Source organism: Cyanistes caeruleus, chromosome 3, assembly GCF_971803275.1.
Source record: "Cyanistes caeruleus chromosome 3, bCyaCae1.hap1.1, whole genome shotgun sequence".
Lineage (NCBI taxonomy): Eukaryota > Metazoa > Chordata > Aves > Passeriformes > Paridae > Cyanistes > Cyanistes caeruleus.
This window is the reverse complement of record NC_141703.1, coordinates 34,259,283-34,276,247: the sequence shown is the minus strand read 5'-3', so window position 1 is coordinate 34,276,247 and position 16,965 is coordinate 34,259,283. Positions and strand designations below refer to the sequence as shown.

Here is a 16,965-nt window from a genome sequence, read left to right as displayed (position 1 = left end):
GTGAAAGAAAGGGGATAAATAAATGAAAAAGAAGTTATAAAATATGTATAGTATTTTTTAAAATTATTTTTTTAAAATGTCCATTTTTGACAGGAACTTGCTTGGAAATAATTTGTGTTTTTTTGTTTCTGCTTTTGTTTTTTGTTTTTTTTTGCATTATGGCTATTTTTTAGATGATTTGGATTATTGAGATAATTTCTATCCTACTAGATTAACTGGAGTGTTTGCAAGTATATTTGGCTAGTATGCACTTTTTCAGAGACAAAAGAGCTAGAGAGTCTTATTAGAAAAAAAAATTGTCAGGCAATGAATTTTATTTTGCACATCATCGACTGAATTTCAGCACCATATGCTAACTCAAACCTCTTTGTAGCACAGAATGAAGAATGCAAAGTCCTGTCTGCATATGTCTGAGAAGAAATGTTCTGTCTTTCAGCTCATCTATGTTGGCATAAATGAAAATACATGTTCTTTGACAAGTTGTGAATCAAAAGCTTTTTATGTATGGACAGGTTTTGTACCCTCCTGGTCACTTTGGGTGTAATTATGCTGCAGTGCTTTCACTTTACTGTGGGTTTGTGGACTAATTAATTGTATATAAACATAATAAATACCTTGTGAGGTCAGCCCAGCTGTTCTTCTGCTGTTCTGCCTGCAGCAGCGAGAACAGGAGATGTTACTCAGAAGTAATCCACAACTCTGGTCACCTCCTGCAGCCCATTCCCTAAGTGTTCCCCCAGCACCTACAGCTGCTGATTTAGGGATGTGTGCATCCATCTTTAACACTTTTTGGTAGCTTTCCATGGTAATATTTGCAGCCTGCTCACACTGTCCACCATCGCAGCATCGGTGGGAGAAGCTGCACGTGTTCACTGCACACTGAGTGGAGAAGTGCCCCTCAGTCCTGCACAAAAGGTACTCCTAGGAGCAACTCACCCTGGGGAAACAGCACTGGTCTCACCTGAAATATCTTTCTTTGATTCAGGTTGGTTGGCTTTTTTCTAAGCTTGTTTAGACTTCCTTTAAAAACCTTCCTTGTCTGCCTCTCTGTGTCCTCTCGCCAACTAAATACATTTATATTAACACACAAATTATATCTATTTTTGGTTCTAACACCAAAAGTTGTTACTGTAAGATTTATTTTCTTCCTTTTCCTGTTCCACATCCCGTTTTGACTTGTATTTTCAAAAAAAATCATGTTAATAATTAGCCACAAGTATTTAATCTGCTTAGTGCTTTCCATCCTCATTTTTCCCTTTCTGCTAATTTAAATAAAGTACTTATATATTTCTAGGACTGGTTTTGATAGCTCCATTCCATGGAAAAGGATGAGCCGCTACATGTTGAATACTAAACCATCAACATTTCCTTGTTTTTATTTTATGTTTTCCCTGACTCTTTCCTCTTGCCACACACCACATGTGTTCTAGGAGCACAGCTCACCCCTTTCCCCTCCAGACAACCAGAACTGCCTTCTTACCTGGGCACAGCAAGCTGGAGAATTAACTCTTTTTTTGGCTGGCCATGTGCAGTGTGACTTGAGTACTTTAGCTGCTGCTGGTGCTACTGCTGAGATCACTCCAGAATGGCCCAGATGGGGAAACCTCTGCCTTACAGATTTCTGATATGATTTTTCACAGCACTTCATAAATAAGGGCAGCATTCCTTAAGTGGTCTTTTTTCACTGCATTGTGATAAAATAGCATTATAAATTAATCTGTATATGGATGTAATTTTAAGTGTACCTGTGTTTCTTTTTTCCAGAAAACCTCGTTGCAGATTTTTTTGATGTGCTGAGCATTCACACATTTTCCTCTACCCTGACCAGTGCCACTTATTAGCCAATGTATTGTGAATCTTTTGGCATAGCTCCAGGTGCTGATCCCTGAATACAATATTTCTGAAAATTTAAAAGTGAAAACAATCAGAGCCAAGAGAAATCAGTTAGTGAGTGAAAGCCTCTGAAGGCATATGAACATGGAAGATATCAAATATTCTTTCATATTTAAGCAACCTCTGAATGAGACCCTTCAGAGAAATGCTGCCTTGCTGAAACCAACTTTGATCAGTCTGAATCTGTTCGCTCACCATATTCCAAGTTTAGAAAACACCTGAAATTCTCTTGCTGATACTTTTTTAAATAGCAGGATTGATCTCTTCTTATGGTCCATATCCTCCTACACCAGGTAACACAAGTCACAGTCTAGGAATGACGGTTCTCTCTGACCACAAGAGGCCAAGTAACACACACAAATAGAGTTAACTTATATCTAGTCATGGTTATGTCAGGTGGGCCCTACCTAAACCACTTACAGTGTCAGTAGTGTCGTATCCGTGGTGCTGGCTTGCAATTGGAGCTGTGCTGTCACTCGAAACCAGTGCTCCATGGCACACGTTCTCTCTGGCCTGACACCCAGTTAAAGAGTGGGCTCAAATACAAACATCCTGGGAACAGCAGGCACCAGTCAACAAGTCCTGTCAAACTTATGTCATTTCATATTTACTTTTTGTACTTTACACACCTTTTAAGCATCTAGGTAAAACTTTTCTAATATTTCACAGGTGAAAAATGAAAACGTGATGTTCTAACTACTTTCTCAAGCAAACTTGGAATTAAAGAATCTCTTTCCTCAGACCTGTGGCCCAAAACTTTTGCTATGGCATGTGTTACACCCATTTCTGTCCTGCTGATATTAAGCTTTTTCCAGTGTAAGACACTATTTTCCACAATCCTGGCAAGTGGACAAGAAGACATAAAGGGTAAGTAAAGTATTAACAGTTCATCCTATGCTAACCATCCCAGATGTTTAATCTGAACTTGCCAAGGCACTTTCAACAGCCCGTAGAGAGAAACAGAGACCTGAAGTAAGAGAAGTGTCCAAGACATGCAAAAATCAATCCATTAATTTTGAGAGCTGCAAAGAGCAGCATGATTTCCACTGCTGAAAGTCATATTCGACAAAGCTCTGAAATTCCTGCTGCAAGCAAGAACCAAGGTCCTGGTAGAGCTACTGGGCATGCAAGCCTTGCTGAGAGACAATTTCTTTGTGTACACAGTGGAGGATCCTCTCTCTATGTAATATCAATTTAATTGCAGATGCACTTAGACTACATAATACTCTGTGGGCCACCAAGAATGATTCAAGAGTTATTTTGTCTTGGAGAAATAACCTGACAAAAGAAGAAACCAGGAAATACAATGTGAAGTATATTTTGATTTATAAGTTCTTCAATACCACTAAAGAAAAAAAAGTAAGTTCTTTGGAGGTTGCACAAAGTGTAAAATAAAATAATATATCATTCAATAGATGAGCTTGCATAATTTCCCTTTCAATACTTACCTTCATGGAATTTCTTCTTTCACCTCTTAGGAAAGATTGGAGGAGAAGGAAAAGATAATACATCTTAAATTACATTCTGGTTTTAATGCAAAGGTTAAGACACAACTTTTTGCAAAAGAAACAGAAGACATAATTAAGGAGAGTGACTGGACAGAATTTACTTACAAGGCACCTGCAGGTCAGTTATTTCCAACTTGTTTTTAGGACGTCCAAGCGTTTACGACAATGACCTGCTTTACGTGGAGAATTTCTGAAATGTCATTCTCTGCAATCCCAATGTTCTGCTACTTTGTTTTTTTCAGATATGTTAAGAATATGTTTCATAATACCTTGAGGTACTGCAGAATTATTTCCTTTGTTAGATGTGCTCAGATTCAGAAAACTCCAGCTCTGCTGAGCAAGATGTCAGTATGACCCAAACAGTCGTTTAATTTTCCCTAGCAACTCGTGTCACATGAAGATTGCCTTTAGTATCACATGATTTTAGCAATTCTTAAAAGATCAGAGATTTTAATTTATTTTTAAGTGAGTTAGTAAGGCTTTTGTATTAGTAGCAGATGTGTTTCCCACTTTTCACTTTCTAAAAAGCAAAAAGACCTATTTTTTCTCACATAGTACTTTTTCATGCTTCTATAAATAAGCCAATATAGTGGGTCTGTAAAGGCAACCATTATGTTGATATTAGGAAATCAGTGTAAAATAAACACAACTCTTTACCATTTCTTTTTTGCAGTCTACATTCAGAATCTTTCGTGCATCATATATAACATTTCTTTTTTCAATTGCACCTGGAACATCAAAGCAGAAGCTCCTGAAGATATCCAGATCTTTACCTCATACAGGTGAGGATGTTAAGCAAAATAAGTATGAAACCATGATTTTGGACCTAAGTCTTCGATTTAAAAAAATTATATCTCTTTCTCACAGACATGTAGGAAAAGTTTTTGCATGCCAGAAATATATAAAAAATGCAAGGAAGAAAAATATTGGCTGCAATATGAGAGAAATACATTTTCAACCATCAAGGAAAATAAATTTAAATATAACTGTCAGAAATTTGAAAAATGGTTCAAGAGGACTGTCTTATTACAAAGCTTTCACACCTCAGACAATAGGTAAGTATTTTCTATTATTGTATATTATGAAAAGTTTATTTATTGGTTACTTCATGGAAAGCAAAAAAGGAAATAGGTGTGACAAAGTCATACTAATTCTAACTGTTTAGGCATTCATTTCAGTGTGAATGTTACACAAAGATTAAACAAAATGGATTAAGGCTGAAGGTTTTTTAATTTTTTGTCTGATTAAATAACCTTGTTTATCTATAATTTTAATTAAAAGAAAAAGCTAATGTGAGAAAAAAATATTTTAAGCATTATACTCGTTTCTCAATTTTTTTTTCTTCTATCCTTTTTTATAGTGCTGAGCAAGTGTGATTAAGAAAAAGAGCATAAATAGTCACAAGTCTCATTTATAACTTGAATTTAAGAATATGGATGTTCTCAAATATTAGTAGCATTTTTATTTAAGTTAAAAATATCTTGGCAGTTATTTTTAATTATCAACAGTTTTGAATGATCATATAAAATTGCTTTTTCTAACTTCTCTGGGAAGTTTGAATTAATCTCATGGGTAAGAAATTCACCTGAATTTTAGCAAAGATTGCAGATTCAAATGCCTTTTAAGTCATTAACATGTTGATTGTCTTTCAGACATGAAACCTGGGAATCAGTCATAGCTCAAGGGATAGCAAAAATATAATTCAAAACTCTAAAACTTTATTCTGAGTTAGATCTCATCTAACCTTTACTAAGACAATAGAATTGTTTGCTTTACCTAAAGCTTTACTCCGCACTCAGAGTCTGCTATAATCTGACATATGACAAAAGAGATTGCTGCCTATTCTTGACATCCTAACAGAAGGGGGAATGGTCTGGCAGCAGTATTTCAGAGACTAAACAAAAAAACCCCTGCTTCTCACTCTTCTCACTGCTTGTGACTCTTCATGGCTCATGGAGTGCCCCCACCCTCAAAGGCTGCATGGAGCAGTGGGGCTGGCTTCTCTCACTGGCACCACACTGCAGCCGTGTCATCGCCAGACCTCGCTGACCCTGCCTGCAGAAACTTGCCATGAACTTCTGCCTTTGCTGGGAGGGCTTTTTCAGAAAACTCCAGCTGGAGTTCTTCCCTTCACAGAAATGCAGCAGCAGCTGAGAAGGACTGAGGATGCCTGAGTACTGAGCACACACTTAGGATAAGTCCCCTAACACTTACCATGCTAAAAAACATCTGTAGACTTGCTTATATGAATCCAAGGCTGAAATCCTGGGGACCTAAATGTCCCTCGCTTCCAGTCCTGTACTTCCTCCATAGCAAATGCCCACTTGTCCCTTTATAGGAAGAGAGAGAGATTTTTTAAGCATCTGCAGAAATCTTCTTCTATTGAATCAGACAAATTCCCTGGGAAACAGGTTGTTGTGAGAAATTGTGGATGCCCCACCGCTCGAAGTGTCCAAGGACAGGTTCAATGGAGATTTGAGCAACCTGATCTAGTGGCAGGTGGCCCTGCCCATGGCAGGGGATTTGGAACTAGATGGTCCTTAAGATCTCTTCCAACCCAAAACCTTCTAAGATTCTATGAAGACTTTCTAAGTCCTCTTTCTGTAACCTCTCTGTGAGAGATTAAATTCCATTATTTTAAAGTAATAATACCAGGCCTGTGGGTAGACAAAACACATGTATCCTACATGACACGGAGCCAGACTCAAGGTCTCCTCAACACCAACACAGATGCTGGAGAAGGCCTTCTTCTCCTGCACACTCTTTCTGCCTTTCCTAGAAACATATGTGAAAAACCCCAACTATGTCCCTTTATTTTGAGATACTTACTGAACAGCAACTTCAAAAAAAAATATGTCGCTCACTAGAATGTCCCCTTTGGGTGTGGCAAACTGCAAAACACTCAGCTGTGTATTTTAAGGACAAATGCAGTTTCATTTATTTTACATCAGTTTAAATATGAGGAAGAGCATGAGGTACAGAAGGTCTCTCTGTGTTCCTTATTTTTCAGAGAAACTGAACCCACCAATCAACGTCTCAGTTTCCCTTGAAAACAGAAGTATTAAAATTCACTGGAAACCTCCACCTACTATTGGTTCAGCAAGGAAAAAGTGTTTTTTGTACCAAGTGAAAATAACAGATCATAAGGTAATCAGTTTCCCTGGTTAGTCCGTATAATGTAACTTCTATAAAAACAAGGCATTCCTCAAATTTAACAGATTTTAATCGCAAAGAAACTTTAAAGAAATCCCATTGTCTTTAATGAATAATCCAACTTGTCTTTCTGGTAAAAATAAAAAATCAATACATTTTATGAAATCTTTCATAGTCAGGCTTGCATTGAAGTGAATTAGAAGTTTTTGTCTTCTATATTAAATTTTAATCGTACATTAGTATCACATAGACCGTATTGTCTTTTTTGTTATAGAAAAAGAAGTATTGTCTGAAAACTAGGAAAGATTGTCAAGTACCATCGGGAAAAAAAATTAGAATTTGAAATTTTGGCTAAGTCTGAAATCAACAAGGTGAATCTCAGTAATAAGGAAAATCCTATGATTAGCGAATACAGGTCAAATATGTCAACACAAAATAAGGAATTAAAATGTAGACGTCAACACAGAAGAAAAAAAGATCTGTGGATTACTTTGAACCACAAACTGAGTCAACCATTCTGTGTTCTTAGGCAAAGGTCAAATGTTATTTAAGTACATATGATCAGCATATCACATGTAAGATGCAGGTTGTCACTAATTTGCCCATCTAGATGCTGAGTTTCACCTAAAGTTTCATACTGTGCTTTGAGCACCACAAAATATTAATAGATCCCAGAACTTGAAAAGTCCTGAAAGGAAGAGAAAGAAGCATCATGGTGCATAGGGTCAAATCCACACCTTGTCAGTCAGTATGAGGAGAACAGATAATACTTACCCAACACCAAGGAAGCAGATATTACATGCTTTTCCATGGATGAGATTCATACTTTCTACTTTGCAGCCTTCTAACATCACTTTTTCTACAAGCAAGGGTTTTCTCCTTTTTTTTTTTTTTTTTAACTATGTCTTAAATTTTTAAGATTGTTTATTTACAGAACTTTGCTTCAGTATTTAAAAGTGGTGAATGATTTAGAGATCCCTCTGCTTTAAACTCCACATTTGAGTTTGATCTTTTGAAGTGACGTGCTTTTTTTAATAGGCACAATTAAAGATGTTTCAGGATGGTCACAAAAATAGTGGACATCCTTCAGATGAAAAATGCAAGATTTTATTCTACCACAGAAGCAAGTGTAGCACACTACCCACACCAAAATCTTGAAACTTGCAGTTCTGCAGTTACTATGTTTGTCCTATATGTGGTGTGATAAAAAATTATAGGAGAATCAGTGCTTTCTAATTCCTAATGTCCTGCCATACCTCCTTCCATCTTATCAGTTCCAGTCTCTCTTTATGTTCATTTCTGAGTTTTAACACAGATCAGATGAGAGTTAAATTGTACATGGACATAAGAACTTGTTCTGAAAATCTGTTCCTACTACTATGTAAATAGTAGTATTTGAGTAGTAGTCCCTAGTTTATATCTGTTTGAACTGCAATGCAAAAATATTTTAAAATAATCCCCTAAACCTCTCTTGATAGATTGTAAATGTCACTGCAGAGAACTATAAGTATTCATTTCACAAGCCAGAAAAAAAACGTGCGGCGCAAGTGAGGGTAAAGAAAGAGATTTGCATTGCAAACAAGATCTGGAGTGAATGGAGTGAACCAGTATTTATTCACGATGGTAAGTTATGTACTTACTACTCATAACTGTTATCATGGGTTTTGTTATTAGCATTCAATATATTTACTTCATTATTGCCTCTCTTCCTCTCCAGGGTGTTATTGGATCCTAACTGTCCCTAGGGGTCCATGGCACACACCAGGATCACACAGCTCTGCTGTAGGCGAGTCCTTAGGCTGAGCTCTGCTTCCCTGGTCTTTACAGAGCTGCTGTCCTGAGCTAAGTTACACCTGACTCTTGACAGCCTTTAGGAAATAATAATGGTCAGCAGCTGACAAGGTCCTAACACCACCATCCCTCCCCTGCTGCCTTGCCCTGCAAAGGACAGCCCATGCATCTCTAAAAATACTTTCAAATTGAGTTAGTAAGCCAAGAAATCCACAAAAGCCATAACATTCTTCAAACCACATAGTCTTTAAAGACTAAGTCCAAAATGTCCCTTATTATACTGGTGGAATTATTTCTTATCTGACAGAGATAGGAAATGGTTTAGCTCTGTTGGGGGTTAGACAGCTCTTATTTAAATATATGTGCTCTGGGACTTCCTTCAACCTCTACGAAGAGAACACCTAACATCGGTGTGCTTACACGGGAATCTTGTGCTTTCCATGATGAGAAAAATGCCTCCACATGCAGAAGCTTCCTGACATCAGGTTAGGGAGAAGTACAATAGTGTGATGCTGTATTTATAGAGAGAAAATTATGTCTGCGTGTTGACATGCAAATAAGCACAGTACTATGGGTAGTAAAACAAAACAAGATAAGTATCATTATTTAATGCAACAGACTGTATTTTGGAATATGCCTTTCTGATCTTTGAGCTTCAAATACATATTTATCTGAGGACAGGAAATGCCAGGTGAGACATTATAATTTTTGAAATGGATTGAATGTATATTCAGTTATAGAATTTACTAGATACTGGCTGCCTACTCTATCAGATGCCTCCTTGTATCCCACTGGTCTGCTGAAACCATTTTTCTCTTAAATTTATTAATTTAATTTCAAAAGCATTCCACTTGTGAAATATCTGGGGAGAGAAACCTAATTGCCTTTCATGTTCTTTGTGGTGAAGGAGATAATTTTCAAGCCATAAGAGTCTTGAATTCCTCTTTAGAGGAATTCCTCTGTCTTCTCACTGAAGACAGAGTCTAGGACTGCTGCATGTCCTAGGAGGGGTCTGCCAGCTCTGTCTGCCTGACATCAGGCCAGACACATCTGGTGTGTAGATAGGGGACATCAGAAGAGGTCCTCTGGGTGGAGGCATGTAGATTTACTTGCTCCCTGCCAACCTTGCACCTGAAGAAGGAAATGGAGTTGAGCAGTCACTCATTCTGGTTCTGGCCTACTAAACCTTGCTCTCAGCATCTGCCAGTCTCCTTTAGCTGTTTTTAACACTTTTTTCAGTGCAGCCTGATGATTTACTCTGGAGCGCACTGCACGTGTGGTGCAGCAATTCCCTTCCTTTCTACTGAGGAAGGATCACTGATTTTTATAAAATGAATCTATGGAGACATTTTATTGGAGGGTCAGGTACTCAGCCAAATCTCTTTGCATACCACCTTTGATGCTGATACAATTTTTTTCTGTCCTTTTTACTCTGTATTCTGTGGAAATTTTTCTATCTGCTTCTACTTGGGAACATGTATAAATGCACGTTATACAAGTAACCTGAAAAGAAGAACATCCATTCAATATTTTTGTTCTGAAATGTGTAATTTTTTCTGGTGTTAAAAGACCTCTTTCTACTGAAAGTCTTGTAGAAGTATGGCATGACCTGCTTTCTGTTTGCTTTTCCATTACATTCTACTGTTTCATCTAGGAAATGTGCAACATTTCTTTAAGAATTCATTTTAAAAAAGCTTTTTAACCTTCATTTAAAAAAAGCTGAAACATCAAAATGAAATAACATAATTCAAAACATAACTAAAATATTTGTTCTGAAATGTTCCTTTGACATGAAAAGGATTTGCTAATTTTCTCATGAGGAAAACATTAATTTGCCTTTAGAATTAGCATATGCCCTTGAAAAAAAACCCTCACAATTTAACCTGAACTGAGCTGTTTACTATAGAAACTTTCTGCTAAAAAAAGAAATGTTTAATCAGCTTTATTCATATGTAGAAACTTGAAATAATTGGTCTAATTTTTAGAGCTGATGAGCACTCATAGATCACTTTGAAGTTTGTAGTAATTCAAAAGCGCTCTGCATTTTTGCAAACCAAGCCACTTGTTTTGATTTCAAAGTTCTGTTATTCCTGTCCAACTTAAAGCATTTGCATCTGAAAAAAACCCCCACCATTAAATGGTCTACCCAAAAGAATATATGTGCTTCTTTTTCTTGCTGCTTTCCATAATGCAAGAAGTAAGAAAGCAGGAGAAGCAAACCTCATTGTGATTCAGCTGATGATAAGAACAGGGCTTCCTCTTCTCCTGGGTGTGTGTATAATATAGGGCTAGCAGAATGATGCAGAGCAATTACCACAAACTAAAAAAAAATCTACTACACAGTGCAGAGGTTGTTCAGAATAAGTTTTCTGAGCCCTCATTTCAGAAAGCAAGTAGAAAATAATTTCCTTTTCATCGTAAAGTGAATAAAGAGTAGTTTTGAACTTTAAAGAAGATAAGGCATATACCTGTAAATTCTGCCCATAAATTTCTGAGTTTTTTCTTGGTTTTATATGAAATTTGTGGAAATAAATGGGTTCAAACTCAGAACTTTAGTTCCATTCTTTTATACTTTGATTTTTAATCTGGATTGATCATAAAACCACTGTTTAACTGGCCTCAGACTATAAACATTTTAGGAGCTGTCCTTGCCTGTTTTTCTTCAAAGTACTTAGCTAAAACCAAGCCAAACTAGTTGTAGTTCTAAAGCTAGATATTAAACAAAAAATAAAATTTCCCAGAAAAACATTTCTGAGTCAACAAAATATGTTGCTATTTTGGTATTTTGCATATTTTGGAGGAAGAACTGTAAGGTACAGAGCAGTAGTATTTGTTGAACAGTATAAATATGTACTGATGCCATTGCTTTAGGTCTATGCCAAGCAGGGTTAAAAAGGTAAGTGTAATAGAAACCAAATGCTGCTTCTTGAATAAAAGAGAATATTTTGTTTGACAAAACGCTTTTATTTTCATTTTGCCTTAAATCAGTTACAGCTGTGAAGTGGTGAGGAGGCAGGAGCTGGGGACTCGTGGTGTGTGGAGATGGGAGGTAGCAGCAGTAGGAACTCAGGAGCAGCTAGAGCAGCAGCAGAAGTACCAGTAGTACAGAGGGTTTGATATCCAGAGGAATCGAGGCTGTGTGGAAATATCCAGTGGCAGGACAGGCCATGCCCAGGATATGAGATCAGAATTCCAGGAAAAGGAGGGAATGGAGTGAAGCAAGTGGAAGTGCCAGACAAAGCAGCAAGGCTGAGGGCTAAAAGGATGAAGGGGAGAAAGGAACAGTGCTGAAGTCAGAAGCTCTTTTCCCCTAAAAAATCTCCAGGAAATGTTTCTTTAAATCTGTGACAGTTCAGGAATAGAGCAATATTTATGAGTCCATACTGTTTATTAACTACCCTAGCCTCTCCCATATAATTAACACTACTTTTCCCTCTTCTTTTTTTTTTTGTTTTTTTAGAAAAGACAGTGGATATCCTGCTACTAAGCCTCTCATTGCTTTGTTCTCTGGTTTTCCTTGGAGGTTTGATGATATATGCATGTAGAAGGTAGTGTAAATTTCTAGATGGTTGTATGCATCTCCAGTGGAAGAGGGGTCGGGGTGACAGTAAACCATACAATGGATAAAAGTCAAACACAGATTTTCTCAGATAAATTAAGTTAACAAGAAGAAGTTAATTGTGCATTTCCAACTATTGTTCTAGCAAAGTAGTGCTTCTTGTTATGATCTAGTGCAAGACACTGAGAGTTATAATTTGTCTCTTGCAGCTCCTAGCCCAGTCCTCCACAGATCCAGTCTCACACCTTACTCTCTGATTTTCTGCCACTATAAACGACATTTTTTAATCTTACTCAGGCAGCTGCCTCTCTATCCTCAGTGTGACTTTTCCCCATGCTTTCACACATTCTGCCTTCAAGGTCACCTATATTAATCAGGCCAGAGATGAACTGCGTGTCATTCTGTCCAATTTAATTTCATAATCCATGGGTGTTATGAAAGCAGTCTTTCAGTCTAAGCTGGAGAGTTTACAAGAAATTAATAAAAAAAGGAAGTCAGGCTGATGGAATGAATTTCCTTTGTTCTACTATTAATAACATTAGAGCAAAGTAATAGTAGTGGCCTCACATCCATCAACAGTTAATGCTGCTAGCTCTATCTATGCCACTACTTTTCTTCCTGGCAACATAGTTTTCCTACAGACAGCTTCCTGTGGCAGCAAAGGCTTTCTTGAACTGAGAAATAAACTTGACCAGGATAGAATGATAACTCAAGATACCTTAATATTTGTAAGGTGCAGTATGTAAGTGGACCTACTATTAAAATTAAATTTATTTAATTAATGAATAATCATTATTCCTGATTTGTATAAAAAAAGTTATCAAATTTTTATTATGGAAAGAACACATAAGAATAATTTTTTAGGCTACTGACACAGTAGCATGCCACAACTTCTCACTTTTCGTGGAAAAAATATTTGTGTAGAAGTCATAGTTTTTTTATATCCACCCAGTCCTTTTAAAACTCTTGCAGGTTAGAAACCAATCAGGCTAAAGAAGAGCTAGGTAAAATGTTGAAAATGTAGGAAATATCTACAGTGAAAAGAAAGAAAAAAAATTTAAATGGCTTTAGAAATAGTAGATGCCTGCCTTGGAACTGGAATATTTATTACAAAGCATTAATGTCTGATCTGCTCCTGCAGACAAGAATAGTCGCGTGCCTGTATCACTGTCTTGCAGGTATAGATGCCTGGAAGTTATAACCACGCCTGTTCCACATCCTTCAGATCATATCAGAACGTGGTTAGCAGATGAGACTCACCACCAGGTAGTGTGCCTGTCTTTTTTCTCTCACCACATTGACATGCATGATATCACTTGCAATCAGAATGGTACTATTTGGAGCAGCATGTAATTGAAAAAAAAATAAAAAGAATAAAAATAAGAAAAGGTATGCACAGCATTTGTAGTGAAGCCAGAAGGGAACAGAAAGATTGTGGAAGTTGCAGGACAATGATGTCAGTAGACAGGATGGGGAAAAATCCTCAGGGGACTAAAATGTCTAGTGTTCTCCAAGGTGTTTCAGCTTATCCACACACAGTGGACCAACATTTTAAGGACTGGTCACCCTGAGTCCCTGAAGAAGAGTCAGTGATGGGATGATATGCATGTAAGCATGTAGGCCAGTTATCAAGGGGAATTTTTAGTGGTGATCTGCAAGTCGTTGGCTGTGCACAATGGCTGTGCAGTCAAATGTGCACATTTTTACAGAAGAAAGGAGGAGGCTGCACAATTCATGCAACATAACCTACCCCAGCTGTGCCCCTGCTTCAGGACAAAGCCATATGCAGAGGTGTTTACTCTGGGAGAGATGATGTGCTGCAAATTCAGATGCTTGCTTATCTCATGCCAGATTACAAGTCTTTAGTCAACTTGGCAAAACAAAGACTAAATATTAACAATATTTTTGTGAATGTCATAAATGGAGCTCCCTGGCTTGCACACTCAGTGTTTTCCTGTCATTGTGTGAGCTGCAGGAAAAAAGTGCTAGTCACACAGATCTAAACTTCTGCCTGACTGCAGAGAAGCCACACAGTGAACTGCATGCTATAAGGCACAGTAAGATTGCTTCTTACCTGGTTCTGCAACACATGAAGAGAAGGCACAGGTGTGCCCAAATTATGGGGTATTTTTTGGTGGAAAACACCATTGAAATAGAAAACTGTAATAAGGATTTTCTCTATTCTATGTGCTCAAAATATTTGTTCAGAGCCTCTTCAGGATTTCTGTTAATTTTACTCTATCCTGCCATATTATGGCACATATTTAGACTGCAATATCAAAATATCTTCTAGTAGCACATTCAGCAATTTAAGTAGCAATTCCCAGTGTGTTCCCTTATGCTGTTTTCCTTCCCAAGAGAAAGATATATGCCTTCCAATACTGTGATTTGGGTTTGTTTTTTTAAATAATATAACTATGTGATTGCAAACTTTGATGGAAAACACAGATCATCTCAAACGATGAATGATAATTTGAGTTGTGAGGCAAGAGGAATGGGTTGTTTTGTTTAATTTTATCTTCTCAAAACAAATTTATGGGGAAAATGATGTGCATATTCTGTATAATAAAATGACAAATTAAAAGATTGAGGTGTTTTGAACTTGCACCTGGAGTTCATTCCACAAGCCTTGGCTGGCTCCCAGAGCAGACTGTGCTCCTCTTCTTCACTACACTCATCTTCTCAGAAAAGCTCAAGAGCTCCAGAACTGGCTTGAGGCCAAGACTCTTATTCTTAGGATTCAGAAAAATTTCTATGACACTTCTGGTCAATACAGTTTGACCAAATTTGATGCTAAAGGAGCCATATTGACCTTAAGCTCAGCCGGTTAAAGAGTGTATTTATCACCTCTTCTGTGCAAAAGTCCTTCTCACCCATTTTTACCAGTAACTGAGTAAACTAACTGATAATACCCCTTGTGGCTATGAATATGGGCTGGCAGAGTACAGAATCATCACCCTCAGGTTTATATTCTGCATCTCCACATTAGAACTGCATAAGCTGCTATGTAGGGGTCTTTGTGTTCAATATATAATCACCACAAAAATGATATTTAATGTTAGCGACAGAGAAAGAAGTGACTTCTGTGCCCAAAGTATTACAAACACTGAATAAACCTTTGACAGAAGACTTTAGCATAGTTGGGTAGTTACTGTCTACATCACAGCAACAGATTACTGAGATGACAATATGATTTTTTGATTCAAGTGATTGTTGATGGCACAATGGTCATATCATCCTGGAGAGTGCCAAGCAATAAAATCAAGGCCCAGAACAACTAAGCAAATTTGCCTGTGAACAACTTGTAGATTGAGAGAGTAACTAACATAATCTTTGTATTCCAGTTGCAAAAGAATAAGTAATCTGTACTAATCCTGGTTATATGCCAAAAAAGTTGAGTACTTGTAAAAATATACAGAATTTTTAATATCAATGAATGACGATTTTGTGCATAATGCAATTTTTATCCAACAGCAACTTATGCCAATGCAAATGGAGACACACTCAGAGGTTACTCTGGGAACACTAGAAGAGAACAGAGATGAGAACATTCAACCACAGAAATGTTTGAAAGAATTTGTCTTAGAAGATCTGTAGAGATGATATGCCTTTTTCATCTTATTCAAGTGTACCTTTCCATGAGGTGGACAATATTCTAACAGATCAAAGAACAGCTGATATGGGAGTTTGTCTGAGACCAATAACTTGAAGTACTTTGTGCTCTGACAACATGCAACTCTTAAAATTAGCTTTGGATCACAAACAAAAAACACTATCTTGCAGCTTGTCTCTAAAAAAACTGATCTCCAGCCCAATAAAATTAGAGCATCTCAGAAAATATGAGCTGATGTTGACATCCCCTTGGGTTAAAATGAAATTAGAATTAGAGTTTCATAATGCTGCAATAGCTTCCAAGTACTGTCTGATAGATCAAGAGCTTTTGAAGATTGGCTGTTCATACAAATCTCATACTAGCTATTAAACATCTGATTGATGTGGTCATGAGAAATGGTGGAAGTAGTAAATGTTTCTGGAAACAGCAAGAGAATCTCACAAGTTTTCTCTAAAACTAATATAAAAAAAAAAATCCCTTTCTGAGTCACTGCAGTGTGTAAGCACACATCAACCAGAAAGAAAAGCGTGAAGACAGGGTCTTTTAATATTGTGGACTTTGCAGTTAGCAATCTAAGTAAAACAAGAAAACTTTAGATGAGGTAAAGTTTTCTGCTGTATTGTGAGTGTTTAAATAAGTTTATCTCAGAGAAGTAAAAGTTCAGAACTGACGAATTTTTGCTATTTATTTTTCCCTGTCCCTTTAAAGAATCTTTCCTACTGATTCCATGAAGTGATGAGCTATGCTAGTCTGTTTTCAGGTACACAATCAGGGAAGAGTTATTCTAACTCTTTGTTAGGACAGTGTTTATTTGACTAGAAGAGAATTATTTGATTTTGCAAGGAAGACATTTCTTTTTTGAAGATGGGAAATACAAATGGTCAACGATGGACATAATTTTCTGGAAGGTTTGGAAGATACCTAAAAATTACTTGCTTTCATTACTGGTAACATTTTTCCATGTCAGAATAGTACTTATTGGAAGAAATAAAAATATAAAAATATTGTTGTTTTCTTGAAACATAAAGTTTCCAAGATATACTTTGGTGCTGAGTCTTGATTCACCTAAATGTGCTTTTTTTTTTGGTAAAAGGTCCCCAATAGAGAAGATTGCACTATTCCTCCTTTATTATTAAGAATGGCTGGTGGCAAGTGGAAAGCTCGATCTAGAAATATCTGAACAACAAAAGAACTATAAATGTGGGGTTTTTTTTGCTGTAAGATCAGGTTAATGACCTCAAAAGAACAATCAGTTTTAGTAGGTAATGTCACATTTCCTCTTACCTTTGAACATCAGTGCTCTCCCCTCCATACTTGTCAGTCTGATGCCCACACAAATCATCAGGCAGAAGGTAAATTGTAGATATCAGGTGCTGAGTCAAGTTTCAGTGAGACAACTCCTCTAATATCTCCTCTGTCTTGGGGGAAAACCCTCAGTCAACATAATA

The 16,965-nt window shown here is 37.0% G+C and overlaps 1 protein-coding gene across 1 annotated transcript; it reads left to right on the top strand.

The window, feature by feature from the left end:
- Positions 1-373: 373 nt before the first annotated feature.
- On the top strand, positions 374-16,521 carry LOC111944534 (interleukin-5 receptor subunit alpha-like). Its single transcript, XM_086880686.1, has 11 exons — positions 374-985; positions 2,563-2,760; positions 3,098-3,252; positions 3,372-3,519; positions 4,075-4,183; positions 4,269-4,456; positions 6,412-6,548; positions 8,033-8,177; positions 11,806-11,893; positions 13,083-13,170; positions 15,379-16,521. The coding sequence occupies exons 2-11, from the start codon at positions 2,658-2,660 to the stop codon at positions 15,499-15,501; spliced, it is 1,284 nt and encodes a 427-aa protein (XP_086736812.1). The 5' UTR covers positions 374-985; positions 2,563-2,657; the 3' UTR covers positions 15,502-16,521.
- The last annotated feature ends 444 nt before the right edge of the window (positions 16,522-16,965 follow it).